We start from the raw sequence: 20,446 nt of genomic DNA on the forward strand, positions 1-20,446 counted from the left end.
ATCACAAAAAAATGATCAATGGAAATCAAATTTATCAACCCATGGAGGTCTGGATTTGGAGTCACACTCAAAATTAAAGTGGAAAACCACACTACAGGCTGATCCAACTTTGATGTAATGTCCTTAAAACAAGTCAAAATGAGGCTCAGTAGTGTGTGTGGCCTTCACGTGCCTGTATGACCTCCCTACAACGCCTGGGCATGCTCCTGATGAGGTGGCGGATGGTCTCCTGAGGGATCTCCTCCCAGACCTGGACTAAAGCATCCGCCAACTCCTGGACAGTCGGTGGTGCAACCACTGGACAGTTGGTGGATGGAGCGAGACATGATGTCCCAGATGTGCTCAATTGGATTCAGGTCTGGGGAACGGGCGGGCCAGTCCATAGCATCAATGCCTTCCTCTTGCAGGAACTGCTGACACACTCCAGCCACATGAGGTCTAGCATTGTCTTGCATTAGGAGGAACCCAGGGCCAACCGCACCAGCATATGGTCTCACAAGGGGTCTGAGGATCTCATCTCGGTACCTAATGGCAGTCAGGATACTTCTGGCGAGCACATGGAGGGCTGTGCGGCCCCCCCAAAGAAATGCCACCCCACACCATGACTGACCCACCGCCAAACCGGTCATGCTGGAGGATGTTGCAGGCATTAGAACGTTCTCCACGGCGTCTCCAGACTGTCAAGTCTGTCACATGTGCTCAGTGTGAACCTACTTTCATCTGTGAAGAGCACAGGGCGCCAGTGGCCGATTTGCCAATCTTGGTGTTCTCTGGCAAATGCCAAACGTCCTGCATGGTGTTGGGCTGTAAGCACAACCCCCACCTGTGGACGTCGGGCCCTCATTTCTGACCGTTTGAGCAGACACATGCACATTTGTGGCCTGCTGGAGGTCATTTTGCAGGGCTCCTCCTGCTCCTCCTTGCACAAAGGCGGAGGTAGCGGTCCTGCTGCTGGGTTGTTGCCCTCCTACGGCCTCCTCCACGTCTCCTGATGTACTGGCCTGTCTCCTGGTGGCGCCTCCATGTTCTGGACACTACGCTGACAGACACAGCAAACCTTCTTGCCACAGCTCGCATTGATGTGCCATCCTGGATGAGCTGCACTACCTGAGCCACTTGTGTGGGTTTTAGACTCCGTCTCATGCTACCACTAGAGTGAAAGCACCGCCAGCATTCAAAAGTGACCAAAACATCAGCCAGGAAGCATAGGAACTGAGAAGAGGTCTGTGGTCTCCACCTGCAGAACCACTCCTTTATTGGGGGTGTCTTGCTAATTGCCTATAATTTCCACCTGTTGTCTATTCCATTTGCACAACAGCATGTGACATTTATTGTCAATCAGTGTTGCTTCCTAAGTGGACAGTTTGATTTCACAGAAGTGTGATTGACTTGGAGTTACATTATGTTGTTTAAGTGTTCCCTTTATTTTTTTGAGCAGTGTATATTGATTCTGTGAAGATATGAAGAAAAAAATGAATGCGAAATAACCATGTGTGTACAATTGATTACTTAAGATTTTATCAATTAATATTGGGAATCTAATGAGATGCAACTTAAACAACCCATACGTAGATGTACGTAGGTTCAGAGTGGTCTCTTTATGGATCATTTGTTAATATATGGTTAAAGCATTATGATTGTCTAAACGCTTATGGGATTTTTCCATCAGGTAATACATTTCAGATAATACATCGCTATCGATAAAAGACAGTACTGTGTAGCCGTCTTCATCGACCTGGCCAAGGCTTTCGACTCTGTCAATCACCGCATTCTTATCGGCAGACTCAATAGCCTTGGCTTCTCAAATGACTGCCTCGCTTGGTTCACCAACTACTTCTCAGAGTTCAGTGTGTCAAATCGGAGGGCCTGTTGTCCGGACCTCTAGCAGTCTCTATGGGGGTGTCACTGGGTTCACTTCTCGGGCCGACTCTCTTCTCTGTATATATCAATGATGTCGCTCTAGCTGCTGGTGATTCTCTGATCCACCTCTACGTAGACGACACCATTCTGTATACATCTGGCCCTTCTTTGGACACTGTGCTAACAAACCTCCAAACGAGCTTCAACGCCATACAACACTCCTTCCAACTGCTTTTAAATTCTATAAAAACTAAGTGCATGCTCTACAACCCATCGCTGCCTGCACCCTCCCGCCTGACTAGCATCACTACTCTGGACGGTTCTGACTTAGAATATGTGGACAACTACAAATACCTAGGTGTCTGGTTAGATTGTAAACACTCCTTCCAGAATCACATAAAGCATCTCCAATCCAAAATTTAATCTAGAATTGGCTTCCTATTTCGCAACAAAGCCTCCTTCACTCATGCCGCCAAACATACCCTCGTAAAACTGACTATCCTACCGATCCTTGACATTTACAAAATAGCCCTCAACACTCTACTCAGAAAACTGGATGCAGTCTATCACAGTGCCATCCGTTTTATCACCAAAGCCCCATATACTACCCACCACTGCGACCTGTATGCTCTCGTTGGCTGGCCCTCACTACATATCTGTCGCCAAACCCACTGGCTCCAGGTCAACTATAAGTATTTGCTAGGTATTGCCCCGCCTTATCTCAGCTCACTGGTCACCATAGCAACACTCACCCGTAGCACGCGCTCCAGCAGGTACATTGCACTGGTCATCCCCAAAGTCAACACTTACTTTGGCCACCTTTCCTTACAGTTCTCTGCTGCCAATGACTGGAATGAATTGCAAAAATCTCTGAAGCTGAGTCTTATATCTCCCTCTCTAACTTTAAACATCAGCTGTCTGAGCAACTTACCGATCACTGTACACTGTACATAGCCAATCTGTAAATAGCACACCCGACTACCTCATCCCCATATTATTACTTACCCTCTTGCTCTTTTGCACCCCAGTATCTCAACTTGCACATCATCATTTACAACCCAGTATCTCAACTTGCACATCATCATCTGCACATATATCACTCCAGTATTAATGCTAAATTGTCATTATTTTCGCCTCTAGGGTCTATTTATTGCCTACCTCCATACTCTTCTACATTTGCACACACTGTACATAGATTTAAAAATATATTTTTATTTTCTTTTGTGTTGAACTTGTTCTCAACTGGCCTACCTGGTTAAATAAAGGTGAAATAAAAAATTTAAAAAGAGAAAAGGCCTGAAAATGTGTTTTTCACAGTAAGAGATTAGATGCTGTATTTATTGAATAAATTATTTTTCCAAGCTATGGAGGCACTACTAGAGGAGCACAGGCATTCTACCAATTCGGCACGAATATAAAAAAATAGCAGCATTTCCCTGCTGACAGGAAAATTCCAATCTAATAGAGAATTCAGGGATGCAATTATGACTTGGCACAATGATATAAAAGAAGAATCATTAGCTCAATACACCAGTGTATTGATATTAGCGTTATATCAGTGTAATCGCTCTAACCGTACTATTTGTGAAGTCATTTGAGTATGTAGTATGCTTATTGGTCTTAAGATATACATTATTTGTTTTAACTAAGTATGAAATGTGTTGCTTGCGCTATCTTTATGAACTGCATAGTATATCATTGCATCGAGCTAGTATATTAACTATATGCTATTCAACTGCCCAGCGTTTGTTGACTATTCACGTCATTCTTAGCTTAGCTAAATGGTATATGGTGCCTTGCAAAAGTATTCATCCCTCTTGGCATTTTTCCTATTTTGTTGCATTACAACCTGTAATTTAAATGGATTTTTATTTGGATTTCATGTAATGGACATACACAAAATAGTCCAAATTGGTGAAGTGATTTCTTTTTAAATAACTTGTTAAAAAAATCTTACATATTAAAAACAGAAAAGTGGTGTGTACATATGTATTCACCCTCTTTGCTATGAAGCCCCTAAATAAGATCTGGTGCAACCAATTACCTTTAGAAGTCACATAATTAGTTAGATTGCACACAGGTGGACTTTATTTAAGTGTCACATGATCTCACACCTGTTCTGAAAGCCCCAAGAGTCTGCAACACCACTAAGCAAGGGGCACCACCAAGCAAGCGGCACCATGAAGACCAAGGAGCTCTCCAAACAGGTCAGGGACAAAGTTGTGGAGAAGTACAGATCAGGGTTGGGTTATAAGCAAATATCAGAAACTTTGAACATCCCAAGGAGCACCATTAAATCCATTATTAATTAAAAAATGGAAAGAATATGGCACCACAAACCTGCCAAGAGAGGGCCACCCACCAAAACTCACGGACCAGGCAAGAAGGGCATTAATCAGAGAGGCAACAATGAGACCAAAGATAACCCTGAAGGAGCTCCACAGCGAAGATGGGAGTATCTGTCCATAGGACCACTTTAAGCCATAAACTCCACAGAGCTGGGCTTTATGGAAGAGTGACCAGAAAAAGCCATTGCTTAAAGAAAAAAAAACAACACTTCTCATCACCCCGAGAACACCATCACCCACAATGAGGCATGGTGGTGGCAGCATCATGCTGTGGGGATGTTTTTCAACGGCAGGGACTGGGAAACTGGTCAGAATTGAAGGAATGATGGATGGCGTTAAATACAGGGAAATTCTTGAGGGAAACCTGTTTCAGTCCTCCAGAGATTTGAGACTGGGACGGAGGTTCACCTTCCAGCAGGACAATGACCCTAAGCATACTGCTAAAGGAACACTTGAGTGGTTTAAGGTGAAACATTTAAATGTCTTGGAATGGCCTAGTCAAAGCCCAGACCTCAGTCAAATTGAGAATCTGTGGTATGACTTAAAGATTGCTGTACACCGGCGGAACCCATCCAACTTGAAGGAGCTGGAGCAGCTTTGCCTTTAAGAAAGAGCAAAAATCCCAGTGGCTAAATGTGCCAAGCTTATAGAGACATACCCCAAGAGACTTGCTGTAATTACTGCAAAAGGTTGCTCTACAAAGTATTGACTTTGGCGGGGTGAATAGTTAGGCACGCTCAAGTTTTTAACTTTTTAAAATCTTATTTCTTGTTTGTTTGACCAGGAAAAATATTTTGCATCGTCAACGTGGTAGGCATGTTGTGTAAATCAAATGATACAAACCCACCCAAAAATCTAATTTAATTCCAGGTTGTAAGGCAATAAAATAGTAAAAATGCCAAGGGGAGTGAATACTTTCGCAAGCCACTTTAGTCATTGTGCGTTCTCCATGGACATTGTTAAATGGGGTACTTGGTAAATTCGCTTTGTCTATTGCCTGTTGAATATGGCTGGTGTCAGTAAACATTAGGGAAAATAATGTAAATTAAATTATTGCCAGCTTCACAGTTAGTCACCAACGTTTTGAATAACTTGGAAAAAAAGCCTAACCAGCTCTGCCAGCTGAGTAAAATGGAGAGTGATGTATTTTCTTGTTTGTGTCTGGAAGTAAGCATTGCTAGCCAACTTTAGCCAGTTAGCTTGGATGATTGACTGCATTGTGAGGCAAGAAAAGTATTATGCATTATGAATCAGAGAGCTTGGATCAACCCTGCCCTTTAGCATATTTTGGGGTTGAATAATCCTTGTGAGAATCAAGGTCAGTGGATATTAGCTGACATTAAAATTGGCAATATATACAATACTGGCGTAAAAAGACGAAGAAACTCTTACACCAAACATCACCACATTGGTAAACTATGTGGTAGAGATGGGTCACAAGGCATTATATGGTAAAGTATAACCAGCGAAACAAGAGATAACATATTTGGGGGTTTAGAGAACAAACTTCCTGAGTTTAAGGAAACAGAGATGTACACTAGTGAAGGTAACAAAGGTAAGTAAGTCAATTGGATAGTAAGAATTTCGAATTTGAATTGTTTGGACTGATTAAGAATTGGCTGTTGTATTTTATACATTTGGTGCATTATAGGTTAATCTTAAAATAATAGACGTTTAATAGGTAGCCAAGTGGTTAGAGCGTTAAGCCAGTAAATCTGTCATTCTGCCCCTGAGCAAGGCAAGTTAACCCACTGTTCCCCGGGTGCCGAAGACGTGGATGTCGATTAAGGCAGCCCCCGCACCTCTCTGACTCAGAGGGGTTGGGTTAAATACAGAAGACACATTTCAGTTGAAGGTATTCAGTTGTACAACTGACTAGTTATCCCCCTTTCCTAAGTGTGAAGCAGAAAGGGAATATCCAGCAGAGGTTTGTATTAAAAATATAGAGTAGTATTGTTAGGGTATACTACGTGGAAACATTTTCTTTTTTAGTAAGGAGGGAATAATCATGGTTTGGTTTAATTTATTTTCTAAACCTTACGATGGGTGACAGTATGTGGTAATATGTTATTTGTGAGTTATTTGATAGCACTCCAATGATGCAATATTTTAGTAATTTGAAAAGCTGAGGTTTAAATACAAGGTTAAATGATGAGTAGAGGGTTTGAGCCTTGAAATTGTAAAAATGATAAGCTGCGGTTGAAAGCGAGCAGGCAGTGGGACATTTGAAGTATAGGTATGAGAAACATTCTTTGATTATTGTTGCTTGGTTTTGTAGTTTAGGTAACACCAGTAAAATGAAGCAGGAAGGTAATGTCATTTAAAATTATAATCTGTTTCCATTACGTGGAAGTGTCCAGTAATTAAAGTAAGTATTAAGGTGATGTTAAGGTGATGCGACAGCACCAACTTTTTGAAGGTTCTACATTTGTTAAACAACAGGTTTATATTTATACCAAATTAATGCAACAGGTTGCAATGTTTAGATTACCGGAAAGGGGTTATGGGTCTGTTTATTTTAGACGCTATCGATTCCACTTAATGAAACACTGTATTAGGGCTCCCAAGTGGCGCAGCGGTCTAAAGCACTGCATCTCAGAGTGATTCAGCCTGGTTCAAATCCAGGCTGAATCACATCTGGCCGTGATTGGGAGTCTCATAGGGCGGCACACAATTGGCCCAGCGTCATCCGGGTTTGGCCAGGGTAGACCGTCATTGTAAATAAGAATTTGTTCTTAACTGACTTTCCTAGTTAAAAAAAAGGTTAACATAAACAATCTTAAGACGAAACAGCTATTACATATGCCGTTGGACATTGGTCTAGTAACAATACCAGGATAATTTTACACGGTTATGGAAAAGAGAGACCAGTCATATAATACAATATGGGAGTGAATTGTTAGACTTGGTGGCGAGATACACGTTTCCATGTCTAAGGGTAGCGCATGCTAAATTAAGCGCAATGGGGTACATTAAAACAAACAATTCATGATTTGAGGGAGTAAAATGGGCTTATTATAATCATGTTTTGTTTGTAGTTAAAACCATCGGGGTTGCTGATTATGATATTAGTATGGTGAATGGTAAAGAAATTGACACTTTCTCTTCCAGGAGAATGGGGGTAGTCATTGTCTCTCACTTTGAAATGTTTCCTGAGGCTATGGCCTTGGGAGAGCAGTTGGTGAAATTCGGCAGTTTTATAGGTATCCGGATTCGGCGGTAAAGAGGAGCTACCAAATTAAATAAGGCCTGGCCATTTTTGTTGGTTTTTGCCACATGGTTTGCAGGCATTTTTCTATTTTCTTGAATCAAGTTATGGGTACAATTTCTTTCTTCATGGAGTTATTATGAGTAGTGATTCTAATTCAGTTTGACTTTTTTAACCAGTAGTGTTGTTGTTTTTACACAGTCACTATGTGAATCATGTGTCAAAATGGGGGAATTACCAATCTTTTGAGGTTTTTGGATTGAAGTCTACACACCTTGAATGATATGTAGAAGTGTATCGGATGATATATGAAGGAGTGTATTGTTGCGTTGTTTGTTTGTTTTTGTTTCTATACAAATCTCTCCAGATTGGGTCTGCTGGATGATGGAGATTACTCCTTAAGGATTAATTTCCTGATCCTATGACTCTGCGATGAGGTTGACAGTGTGATAAGGGGAGTATAAACATGATGTCGCCGGAGGGTAGGGCTGCCGTCTTATCGGCTCTTGACCAACCATGCTATTTTGCTTGTTTGTTCACATTGTTCGTAATTTCTTTTTTTAAAACATAATGTTGCTGCTACCATCTCTTATGACCGAAAAGAGCTTCTGGACATCAGAATTGGGATTACTCACCTCAAATTGGACGAGGAGTTCTTCTTCAATGAGTTGGACGCGAAGGATATACTAAGGACATCCGACCAGGCCCAGATCCCCGTCATTCGCTGGAAAAGGAAACGTAGGTTTCGCGGAAATAGATCAGGCTGCCTTGTGAGGATCAGGCGACGAGTGGCTAATCTGCCCTTTCCTTCCGTTCTGCTAGCTAACGTTCGCTGGAAAATTAAATGGGACGAACTGAAAGCACGTATATCCTACCAACGGAACATAAAAAATATCTTATGTTTCACCGAGTCGTGGCAGAACAACGACATTAAGAACATATAGCTGGCGGGTTATACACTATCAGCAGAACAGAACAGTAGCCTCTGGTAAGAGACGGGGCGGGCGGGGGCCTATGCATATTTGTAAACAATAGCTGGTGCACGATATCTAAGGAAGTCTCATGGTTTTGCTCGTCTGAGGTTAAGCATCTCATGATAAGCTGTAGATCACACTATCTACCTAGAGAGTTTTCATCTGTATTTTTCGTAGCTGTCTACATACCGCCACAGACCGAAGCTGGCACTAAAACCGCACTCAATGAGCTGTATTCTGCCATAAGCAAACAGGAAAACGCTCATCCAGCGGCGGCGCTCCTAGTGGCCGAGGACTTTAATGCAGGGAAACTTAAATCAGTTTTACCTAATTTCTATCAGCATGTTAAATGTGCAACCAGAGGGGAAAAAAAATTCTAGACCCCCTTTACTCCACACACAGAGACGCGTACAAAGCTCTCCCTCGCCCTCCATATGGGAAATCTGACCATAACTCTATCCTTCTGATTCCTGTTTACAAGCAAAAATGAAAGCAGGAAGCACCAATGACTCGGTCTATAAAAAAGTGGTCAGATGAAGCAGATGCTAAACTACAGGACTGTTTTGTTAGCACAGACTGGAATATGTTCTGGGATTCTTCAACATCAGGAGTACCCCACATCAGTCACTGGCTTTATCAATAAGTGCATCGAGGATGTCGTCCCCACAGTGACCGTACGTACTAGAGTTCGGCCGATTAATCAGAATGGCTGATTAATTAGGGCCGATTTCAAGTTTTCATACCAATCGGAAATCTGTATTTTTGGGTGCCGATTTGCAGATTTGTTCAAATTATTTATATTTTTTACACCTTTATTTCATCTTTATGTAACTAGGCAAGTCAGTTAAGAACACATTCTTATTTTCAATGACGGCCTAGAAACGGTGGGTTAACTGCCTCGTTCAGGGGCAGAACGACAGATTTTCACCTTGTCAGTGCAGGGGATCCAATCTTGCAACCTTACAGTTAACTAGTCCAACGCAATAACGACCTGCCTCTCTCTCGTTGCACTCCACAAGGAGACTGCCTGTTACGCAAATGCAGTAAGCCAAGGTAAGTTGCTAGCTAGCATAAAAAACAATCAATCATAATCACTAGTTAACTACACATGGTTGATGATATTACTAGATATTATCTAGCGTGTCCTGTGTTGCATATAATCTGACTGAGCATACAAGTATCTAAGTATCTGACTGAGCGGTGGTAGGCAGAAGCAGGCGTATAAACATTCATTCAAACAGCACTCTCATTCGATTTGCCAGCAGCTCTTCGTTGTGCGTTAAGCATTGCGCTGTTTATGACTCAAAGCCTATCAACTCCCGAGATGAGGCTGGTGTAACCGAAGTGAAATGGCTGGCTAGTTAGCGCACGCTACTCGCTCTGAGCCTTGGGGTGGTTGTTTCCCTTGCTCTGCATGGGTAACGCTGCTTCGATGTGGTGGCTGTTGTCGTTGTGTTGCTGGTTTGAGCCCAGGGAGGAGCGAGGAGAGGGATGGAAGCTATACTGTTACACTGGCAATACTATAGTGACTATAAGAACATCCGATAGTCAACGGTTAATTAAATACAAATGGTAAAGAGGGAAATAGTCCCATAATTCCTATAATAACTACAACCTAAAACTTCTTACCTGGGAATATTGAAGACTCATGTTAAAAGGAACCACCAGCTTTCATATGTTCTCATGTTCTGAGCAAGGAACGTTAAGGTTAGCTTTCTTTACAAAACACATATTGCACTTTTACTTTCTTCTCCAACACTTTGGTTTTGCATTATTTAAACCAAATTGAACACGTTTCATTATTTACTTGAGGCTAAATAGATTTTATTAATGTATTATATTAAGTTAAAATAAGTGTTCATTCAGTATTGTTGTAATTGTCATTATTACAAATACATAAACAATAAAAATTTGGCCGATTAATCTGTATTGGCTTTTTTGGTCCTCCAATAATCATAAATCGGTTGACCTCTAGTACGTACATACCCCAACCAGAAGCCATGGATTACATTGGCTTTTTGGCTTTTTTTGGATTTTATTAATGTATTATATTAAGTTAAAATAAGTGTTCATTCAGTATTGTTGTAATTGTCATTATTACAAATACATAAACAATAAAAATTTGGCCGATTAATCTGTATTGGCTTTTTTGGTCCTCCAATAATCATAAATCGGTTGACCTCTAGTACGTACATACCCCAACCAGAAGCCATGGATTACATTGGCTTTTTGGCTTTTTTTGGATTTTATTAATGTATTATATTAAGTTAAAATAAGTGTTCATTCAGTATTGTTGTAATTGTCATTATTACAAATACATAAACAATAAAAATTTGGCCGATTAATCTGTATTGGCTTTTTTGGTCCTCCAATAATCATAAATCGGTTGACCTCTAGTACGTACATACCCCAACCAGAAGCCATGGATTACAGGCAACATTCACACTGAGCAAAAAAGGGTAGAGCTGCCGCTTTCAAGGAGCAGGACTCTAACCCGGAAGCTTAAAAGAAATCCCGCAATGCCCTCCGACGAACCATCAAACAGGCAAAGCGTCAATACAGGACTGAGATTGAATCTTACTACACCGGCTTCGACGCTTGTCGGATGTGGCAGGGCTTGCAAACTATTACAGACTACAAAGGGAAGCACAGCCGAGAGCTGCCCAGTGACACAAGCCTGCCAGAGGAGCTAAATAACCTCTTTGCTCGCTTCGAGGCATGAGAGCTCTCAACCTGAAACATGCATGAGAGCATCAGCTGTTCTGGACGACGGCGTGGTCACGCTCTCCGCAGCCGACGTGAGTAAGACCTTTAAACAGGTCAACATACACAAGGCCGCTGGGCCAGACGGATTACCAGGATGTATACTCCGAGCTTGCGCTGACCAACTGGCAAATGTCTTCACTGACATTTTCAAACTCTCCCTGTCTGAGTATGTAATACCAACATGTTTCAAGCAGACCACCATAGTCCCCGTGCCCAAGAACACTAAGGTAACCTGCCTAAATGACTACCGATCCATAGCACTCACATCTGTAGCCATGAAATGCTTTGAAAGGCTGGTCATGGCTCACATCATCACTATTATCCCAGAAACCCTAGACCCACTCCAATTTGCATACTGCACCAACAGATCCACAGATGATGCAATCGCTATTGCACTCCACACTGCCCTTTCCCACATGGACAAAATGAACACCTATGTGAGAATGCTATTCATTGACTACATTTCAGTGTTCAACACCATAGTGCCCTCAAAGCTCATCACTAAGCTAAGGACTCTGGGACTAAACACCTCCCTCTGCAACTGGATCCTGGACTTCTTGATGGGCCGCTCCCAGGTGGTAAGGGTAGGTAACAATACATCTGCCACGCTGATCCTCAACACGGGGTCCCCTCAGGGGTGAGGGCTCAGTCCCCTCCTGTACTCCCTGTTCACTCATGACTGCACGGCCAGGCACAACTCCAACACCATCATTAAGTTTGCTGATGACACAACAGTGGTAGGCCTGATCACCAACAACGATGAGACAGCCTATAGGGAGAAGGTCAGAGACCTGACTTTGTGGTGCAAGGACAACAACCTCTCCCTCAACGTGATCAAGAGAAAAGAGATGATTGTGGACTACAGAAAAAGGAGGACCGAGCACGCCCCCATTCTCATCGACGGGGCTGTAGTGGAGCAGGTTGAGAGCTTCAAGTTCCTTGGCATCCACATCAACAACAAACTAATATGGTCCAAGCACACCAAGACAGTAATGAAGAGGGCACATGAAGAGGGCACAACAAAATCTATTCCCCCTCAGGAGACAGAAAAGATTTGACATGGGTCCTCAGATCCTCAAAAGGTTTAACAGCTGCACCATTGAGAGCATCCTAACGGGTTGCATCACTGCTTGGTATGGCAACTGCTCGGCCTCCGACCGCAAGGCACTACAGAGCACTACAGTACGGCCCAGTACATCACCGGGGCCAAGCTTCCTGCCATCCAGGACCTCTATACCAGGCGGTGTCAGAGGAAGGCCCTAAAAATTGTCAAAGACTCCAGCCACCCTAGTCATAGGCTATTCTCTCTGCTACCGCACGGCAAGCGCTACCGGAGCGCCAAGTCTAGGTCCAAGCGGCTTCTAAACAGCTTCTACCCCTAAGCCATAAGACTCCTGAACAGCTAATCAAATGGCTACCCAGACTATTTGCATTGCCCCCACCCTGTTCTACGCTGATGCTACTCTCTGTTATTATCTATACATGGTCACTTTTATAACTCTACCTACATGTACATAATTACCTCAATTACCTCGACACCGGTGCCCCCCGCACAATGACACATTGACTCTGTACCGGTACCCCTTGTATATAGCCCCGCTATTGTTATTTACTGCTGCTCTTTAATTATTTGTTTTTCTTATCTCTTATTATTTTCTTAAAACTCCATTGTTGGTTAAGGGCTTGTAAGTAAGCATTTCACTTCAAGGTCTACACCTGTTGTATTCGGTGCATGTGACAAATAAAGTTGGATTCGATTTAAACCAATTTGAAAAATTGTTTCAACAGAATGTGATGTTATTACCTTTGACATTTGTTTTAGAAATTTGTATTAAGAATACTGGTCTGATGTAACAATTTGTCATATAGTCAATGCTTGTCTGGATTTCCTGAATCAGAGATGCACTGAACTGAATTGTTATTCTGATCTGCCCTTTCTTGATGTTATGGTGGAGATGGTATCCAGATGCATGAAAGGGATAATTTGACCAAATGGTGTGGACCTCAAAACCCCCTCTTACCGGCTGAAGAAATGGTGTTCACTATGGCCCTGTCCTGCACACTTCTATCGAGAGACCTGAGTCTGAACCAGCAACCGGTGTACAGCATCCAGTTAAAGCTATCGACTGCCTTTTTTCCCCATGCCTTTTCTCTCAGGAGTGCAAAAGAAGTCCACGTGGAGTAAGCATGAAGAGAGTCGTACCAAAATGTTTCTCATATTGCTGGTATACTGGTTGGCAAATGGACAGTACATAATAGGAGTTGTGGTGGGGCTCAGGTGAGACATTGAAATTTGGACATTATCATAGGCCATCCACCTTGAACTGTGAAGCTATCTGAAGAAGAAAAATGAAGAAATACCAGAAGATTGAGTGCTGGAAAAGGGAGGGGGTTGGTCAACTGTGCCCATAATTGATTCAGACATGTCTGAAATTGTTATATGGGGTATCAGGTTGACCGAGGAGGTTTACACACTGCAAAATGTATAGTAATTTAGGCTAAGAATGCATTGAGATACTGATCTGTAATTATAAGCCTGATGAGAGAGTTAATTATAAGTTTAATATATTGTATGTTAATATAAATGTACATTCTGCCAGTGTTGAAGTATGTTAAATTGAGGATTTAAAATTTTGAGTGACAGTACCAATGTGAATCACTGAGCAATATCATTCAACATTTTTGTTGGATAATTAATTGGGTTTTAATTATGATTTGGAAGCTGAATGATTTTTTTAACTGACTGATTGATTTGAGTAAGTTGTAATATGTTAATTGGGGGAATTAATGTATTAGGGATTGATTGTTGTTATGCTAATGATGACATGGGTAAAGAAGTTGTGTACTATTTTGAGACTATTCTCAGCATGACTTGGTGAATGGAGAGGTGAACTCTGATCCTGAGAGTGATCCTAATCTATTTGATTTATATCCATTGCCAAATTGCAATTTTTGATGATAATACTCGGGAACTATAGCAGGTTTATGCTAATGAAACAGAGTCCATAGGCGATGCCTTATACATATTGGGATCACGATGCTTGTCCTGAAGTCATGTTCATTAGGCACTAAAGAAAGAAATGTGACAAACAGGGAGCCACTACCTGGATTTGTCCAGCAAGATATGCTAATTTAAGTTTCTACAGATGGTTCTATTGGGATGGAAATGGTTATTTCTACCATGCTGACCAATGCACAGTATCGACATGATGAATTGTTTTGTACTGATGGAAAATGTACTCTGATTTAGATGGCTAAGAATTTTTGAAACAATACTTAATGTTTATATCATTCCCAATGAAGGATATTTTATATTAAGGTAAAAACTCAGTGAACCAACAGATGATCATTTACAATGATATACTAGTGCAAGGAAGTTAAGTTGTTTGAGGCCTCATTTGGTTTCCTCATCTGTGTAATGTTTTGTAATTTTGCGATTAAGTTGAGAGAATTGTCAAAATGGGGGAAAGTGGTAGCATAATTACAAGATTGTTTTTACATTTTTATTGAACCTTTATTTAACTAGGCAAGTCAGTTAAGAACAAATTCGCTTGTTAGGCTGCTATGTTATTCAGAGAGTTGGTGACTGCAACTGTGCTGTCAGATTGTCCATTCGTAAATTCATAGCGTTTAGAGTTCAGAGCTCACACTGGACGCTCTGGCCGTTCTGACCTCACAACGGCAGTCAAGCACCCAAGCTAACTGGCTAACATTGGCTAGCTACATCCAGACAGATAATGAGAGAACACCCCACTCTGACCATTTTATTGGACCTAGCAGAGCTGTCTAGGCTGTTTTCATATTATCCAGAGCGATGGTGACTGTAACTGTGCAGCTGGCAACAATATAATTTAGCTTTTTTTCCCACGTTTACTGACACCGGCTTTTTTCAACGGGTGTTGAGCGTTCGTAAATTCATCCGTAATTCTGCGCTCTGGCACACTGAGACGAGAGTCTTTTGTGAAGACGTGTAGCTAGCTAGGTAAACAATGACCCATAATCCCAACTCATGACATTACTACCCTGCATGAATCTGCAGGTAGCTGACCAACCAGGTTCAATGCTAGCTAGTGAACATTAGGCTATAACTAGTCAAGCAAATGTATCTAGAAACCTGTAATATCTGAAAATGTAGCTAGCTAGACTATCTTACCAGTATACATCATGGTTGGACGCGACTCCTGTCGGATGCCACGGTTGCCCTTGGTTTGAAGATGTAGTAATCCGGAGACAGGTGTTTACTCCATCTCCTTAGATATCATACTCAAATTCCACTGATTTCAAAACTCGGTCTCCAGAAAGTAGAGAGCATATACATAACGTTAGCTAGCGAGCCAGCCAGCCAGCTAACGTTAGCTAGTTAACAGTACACTTTATTAACTTGACATTAGGTTTATGCATTTTTACTACGGGATCCATACAAATAAAAAAAAGCAGTGTTCGACAGGATTACCTAGACATACTGACCAGCTCAAATAGACAGCGCGTGCTATATGGCAGAATAATCTAAACTAATCTCTTTGCATGTCCAGCCCACTCATTATTTTAGCAACTTTCCTGCTAGCCATGATTTGCTGTCTTTTTCTCTGGCTAAACTAACTATGTTTGTAATTTAACCATTTTATTTGTATTTACAGACAGCATACAAGTTTGTTATTAAGGCACATGAAAGTTCACGTTAGAGAAAGCATTTCTGAATTTATTTGACCACTTTAGTTGTGGTACAAACCTTATTGAAACATATAGGCCTATGGGCCAGGCTACATGAGGTGTGTGACTACGATTCGAAAAAGTCGCAAAAAAATGCATTGTTTCTTATGCTGGGCATCATTCATAAGTGATAGGCTAATATTGCCACACATCAGACTATTCTTGATTTAATCTTGCCTTTACATATTATTCTGTATATGTGTGAAATTTGTTTTGATTTAGAATGGACCATTATCATGCACCTGTATCGAAACAGGGTCAGCAGGAGAAAATACATGTCATCTATGCACTTAAATACCGAATGGAGGACACTTCCCCGTGGTTTATTTTCATGCCTAGCCTATAGAAAGCCGATCCTCCTATTTTTAATAGAGGCCATCACTCTGTTTTCTCACGCAATTGCATGGCCTTTTGAAATGTTGCACAACATAAGCTCATGGGAGCTCAAGAAGTGTTTGATTAGATTTTCGAATACATTTGTATTGATTTCAGTGTGATTAGAGGGACAATAGAGTGCTGAGTACCAGGCAGTTAGCACGTTTGGTTGGCTACTAATGACCATCAGCAGCATCAGAGCTTGGAGAAGCCTAATTACCGCAACTAAACGGTCACGTGGAATTTGACTGCCTTCATGACTCGTGACCGCCGGTGTGGCGGTAATACGGTCACCGCAACAGCCCTAGGTTTACCTCCATTTCAACAACCAACTTTACCTGACTGTGATCAGATAAAAAAATTATCCATTGTCACTGATTGTAAATTGGACCAAAAAAACGAGTCTAGTCTGGAGTAGACCTTGTGGACTGGATGTAGTATTCGCCAGATGTCTACAAGCCCATTGTTAATGAGCATATCTAATAGTAATATTCTAGATTTTGTATTTCTGGGAAATTGTATAGTTAACACTGAATATCAGAAAAAAAGCAAAGGCATATCCTCATTATTTAATCTTTATTTAACTAGGCAAGTCAGTTAAGATCAAATTCTTATTTACAATGACGGCCTACCCCGGACAAGCCCAAACCCGGACGATGCTGGGCCAATTGTGTGCCGCCCTATGGGACTCCCAATCACGGCAGGTTGTGATACTGCCCAGGATCGAACCAGGGTCTGTAGTGATGCCTCTAACACTGAGATGCCTTAGACTGCTGTTCCACTCAGCAGCCCATAAATATTCACAATAAGCACGTCTGCATTGCCCAATATAACATGTTTGAAAATAAATCGACAGTTGAGCTCAACATACTGAGACTTTAACTTGTGCTTAATAGTATTATTGAACAGCACTGCCATTCCCCTTGCTTTGGGTGATTATAATACTATTTTGAAGATAAATACACAACGCAGAGGATGAGAACACGAGAGTACTAAAAACTAAATAGAGTACTAATGTTTAATAGGGAATTGTCAATGGAAATAGTTGGTTTTGAGTTAAACAGCTGTTTAGAATCTTTGGAATGTCAGTCCTGAACTCAGAGCTACGTGTGCCATGTTTTCATTGGTCTGTACATTGAGTCTGGAACAGGATACTTATTATTTATTATTTGGCCATTGGCCCAGTTGTACTGCAAGGTCATCTGATTGGTCAACCCCAGGCTAGGGTGGGGTGTTATAAGTGGCATCCTGTTTCTTTGTTCTGTGGAGAAAATCTGAGGACAGGGGGAATGAACATCTACCTCCCAGCATAACATCTATGATTTGTCCTTTTCAAATAAATCTATTTTTCTCCCACTGATTTGCTTTGGAGTTTGTGTTATTGAAGAATAACATCAACTGCTAACAGTGAGTAAGATGTTAAATATATTTCTCCATCAAAATCTTTCATTTGTTCCAAGACTTGTCCCATTAAATTTGTTTCTAGCAACAGTAAACAAATGTCATGGCTGTAGTACCATAGGATGAAGTAACCTCTCAGAGTAAGAGGGATCTAGGATCAGTTTAGCCTTTTAGATCATAATGAGTAAGGTTATTTGGAAAGATCAGCACTCTTACTCTGAGACTTTGTGGATACGGGCCCAGGTCTTGATAAATCTAGTCTCAAATGCCCAGTGCATTCAAATATGTATTTTTCCTGTATTTTATATCCATTTCCACACTATTAGGTTTGAAAAATACTGTAAAATGGTGAAAATTATGATAATGCCGTTTCGTGTAAGAGCTGTTTAAAAAGTCTGCCTGAAATTTCAGCCTGTTTTGGTGGGATGGAGTTTTGGCCTGCCTGGTGAAATCACCAGTTGGTAAATTGGTTAAATGGATACTCTGGTATCTTTGGTGATTTCATAATTACCCAGTCAGACAAACTCATGGATACCATTTTTATGTCTCTGCATGCAGTTTGAAGGAAGTTGAAGGTAGCATATACTGTAGTTAGCTTAGTGCAATTGCTAAGTCTATGGGTATCTACTAGCCCGCTCCTCTCAAAGGCAGGGAAATAGACATTGTAACTACTCCAAAGCTAGGTGGTTCACACTTTGTACTCTTATTTTAACGTTAGTTGTTTGAAAAACATTTATTTTTGTAACTATTTTCTCCGAACTATGCATTTCATTAATCCGCTGTGACAGTGGGTGCAAGGATAGGCTGTGCGCGAGTGTCAACACAGCTAAGACAGCGGGACAATGACAGTTTTGAATGAGTTTGCTAGATATCAAGTAAACAAAGTATGAGAAGAGTACATCAACAATAAACCCCACAGTCAAAACGTATTTAGACCAGGATGAGAGAGAACGATGTAATGTGTTGAAATGCGGTGTGTTTTGATGTTGGTTGAGTGTGATGTGTTTTAAAGAAATACTTTTTTTCCTTAACTATAGACATAAGAAGAAAGTTAAGGAAAGTTGCTATTCCTCAAAAAGGTTATTGGAAATGTTCTATTTCTAATGTTTCTCCTTAAGCAAAAAGTTAAGAAGAAATTAGATTCTTGAAAATAAAGTAAAGTTCCAAGATAGCTAAACTCCTGTCTTAAACTCAAGGCATTGAGAGAAAAAGCTCATGAAAGCAATTGAAGATGTTTAATTCACTCTCAAACTTCATCTGAAAGATCAGCATTGATTATATTAAACCCAAGAACAGTCATCTCAGTACAAAATATGCTAACATGATTGCCATTGCTAGCTAAATATCTAGATAAAACGGTTGCCTAGCAACAAATATCTTAAGAAGATTCGGAAGAAGATCATTAAATATTAAGACATTGTTGAGGAATTGCACTAACTATCTTATGAATTAAGAACAAGAAGGGTCCCCCAAAAATTCTTAAGATAGTTTGTAAGTTTTTGCATAAGATGTGTTTTGTGAATCTGGGCCCAGGTCCCCACCTGTCTATATATTCATTATGATCTAAAAGGCAAAACTGATCTTAGATCAGCACACCTACTCTAAAATGCTTTGTGGATACGGGCTCTGACCAAACACCATTCAGACAGTAGTTCACAGTGCACTCACCTCAGTGAGACTGTGTGTGGTCCTGTGCTGCTCAGCTGTTTCCTCTGTAGGTTCAGGAGGAGGTGAAGTCTCGTTGTCCTCCATGACCATAGTCCCCTCAGGGTTCCCCAGACCCTCCTCACACCCCTCCTCCTTCACCAGCAGTACCTCTGGACCCTCCTCCTGGAAGAGACCGGTGATACAGATTACACAGACATACTCCCTCAGGTACGTACACACAGATAAACACACTTTCAACATGGAGTGCTTACCCATCCCCACTACGTTTGAGTCCTATACTGTAGTTACAGAATGACTTCATTGTTTTTAAACCCATCATGGTGGACATAAATATGTTGAGGGTAAATATGATAAGTTTTGATAAGTCAAAAGTAAACATCAGACAAACCTGACTAAAATATTTTGACGTGTACAGTAGGTGTTTGTTAGGTATTGGTTGTCGCTGATTAACACAGCCACACAATAATTGGCTATAACATAAACATTAATGAAAACAAAAATGTGCTTTTTGGTTTTAATTTAAGATTAGGCATAAGGTATAGCAGTGTAGTTAAGTTTATAATCTAATTTTAAGAAGATACATTTTAGAAATAGGCAGGGTTTAGCCATAATCATGACTTTGTTAACTAGTGACTAACTTGGCTATGAAGCGCTGTAATGTGTATGCAGAATAGGGTGAGATAAGATGTGATGTATACTCAATGAAAGTCTTAGAATGAAAATGACCATTTTGTGTTTATTAAACATAAACAAGTTTTAAATACACCATATGAAAACCACACACACACACACTCAACAAAAAAATCTGCATGACCTAGATAAACTGCATACATTTTCTCAGTACAAGTGTCTTAGGAAAAAGATGAAGTAGTTGAATGAAAGGAAGGAACTAGGCATTTGTGAACATTATATAGGCACCACAGAACAAACACAATATGTAACTGACTTTCCCGGCTTAAATATACCATATATAACACACAATGTCTGGATGCAATATTCTACCCAGAAATATTCAACACTGAAATCTATTACTATCGTTATCTTTTTGCTGACAACAACGAAAATTAATCTTTGCCTTTAATGCAGGGATTGAGCTAAACATCAGAAGCTATCGAGTGGAATGGTTACTTTCTATG

General features: G+C 40.9%; 1 protein-coding gene across 3 annotated transcripts in view; it reads right to left on the bottom strand.

Moving 5' to 3' along the window:
- LOC109901165 (myeloid zinc finger 1-like) overlaps positions 1-20,446 on the bottom strand; it is a 29,802-nt gene that overhangs the window by 4,717 nt on the left and 4,639 nt on the right. For all 3 annotated transcript variants that reach the window (XM_031836577.1, XM_031836576.1, XM_020497212.2), the window contains exon 4: positions 19,311-19,472. In XM_031836577.1, coding sequence (XP_031692437.1) covers positions 19,311-19,472 — 162 coding nt within the window. The remainder of the gene's footprint in view (positions 1-19,310; positions 19,473-20,446) is intronic.

The sequence above is a fragment of the Oncorhynchus kisutch genome, linkage group LG12 (assembly GCF_002021735.2).
Source record: "Oncorhynchus kisutch isolate 150728-3 linkage group LG12, Okis_V2, whole genome shotgun sequence".
Classification (NCBI taxonomy): domain Eukaryota; kingdom Metazoa; phylum Chordata; class Actinopteri; order Salmoniformes; family Salmonidae; genus Oncorhynchus; species Oncorhynchus kisutch.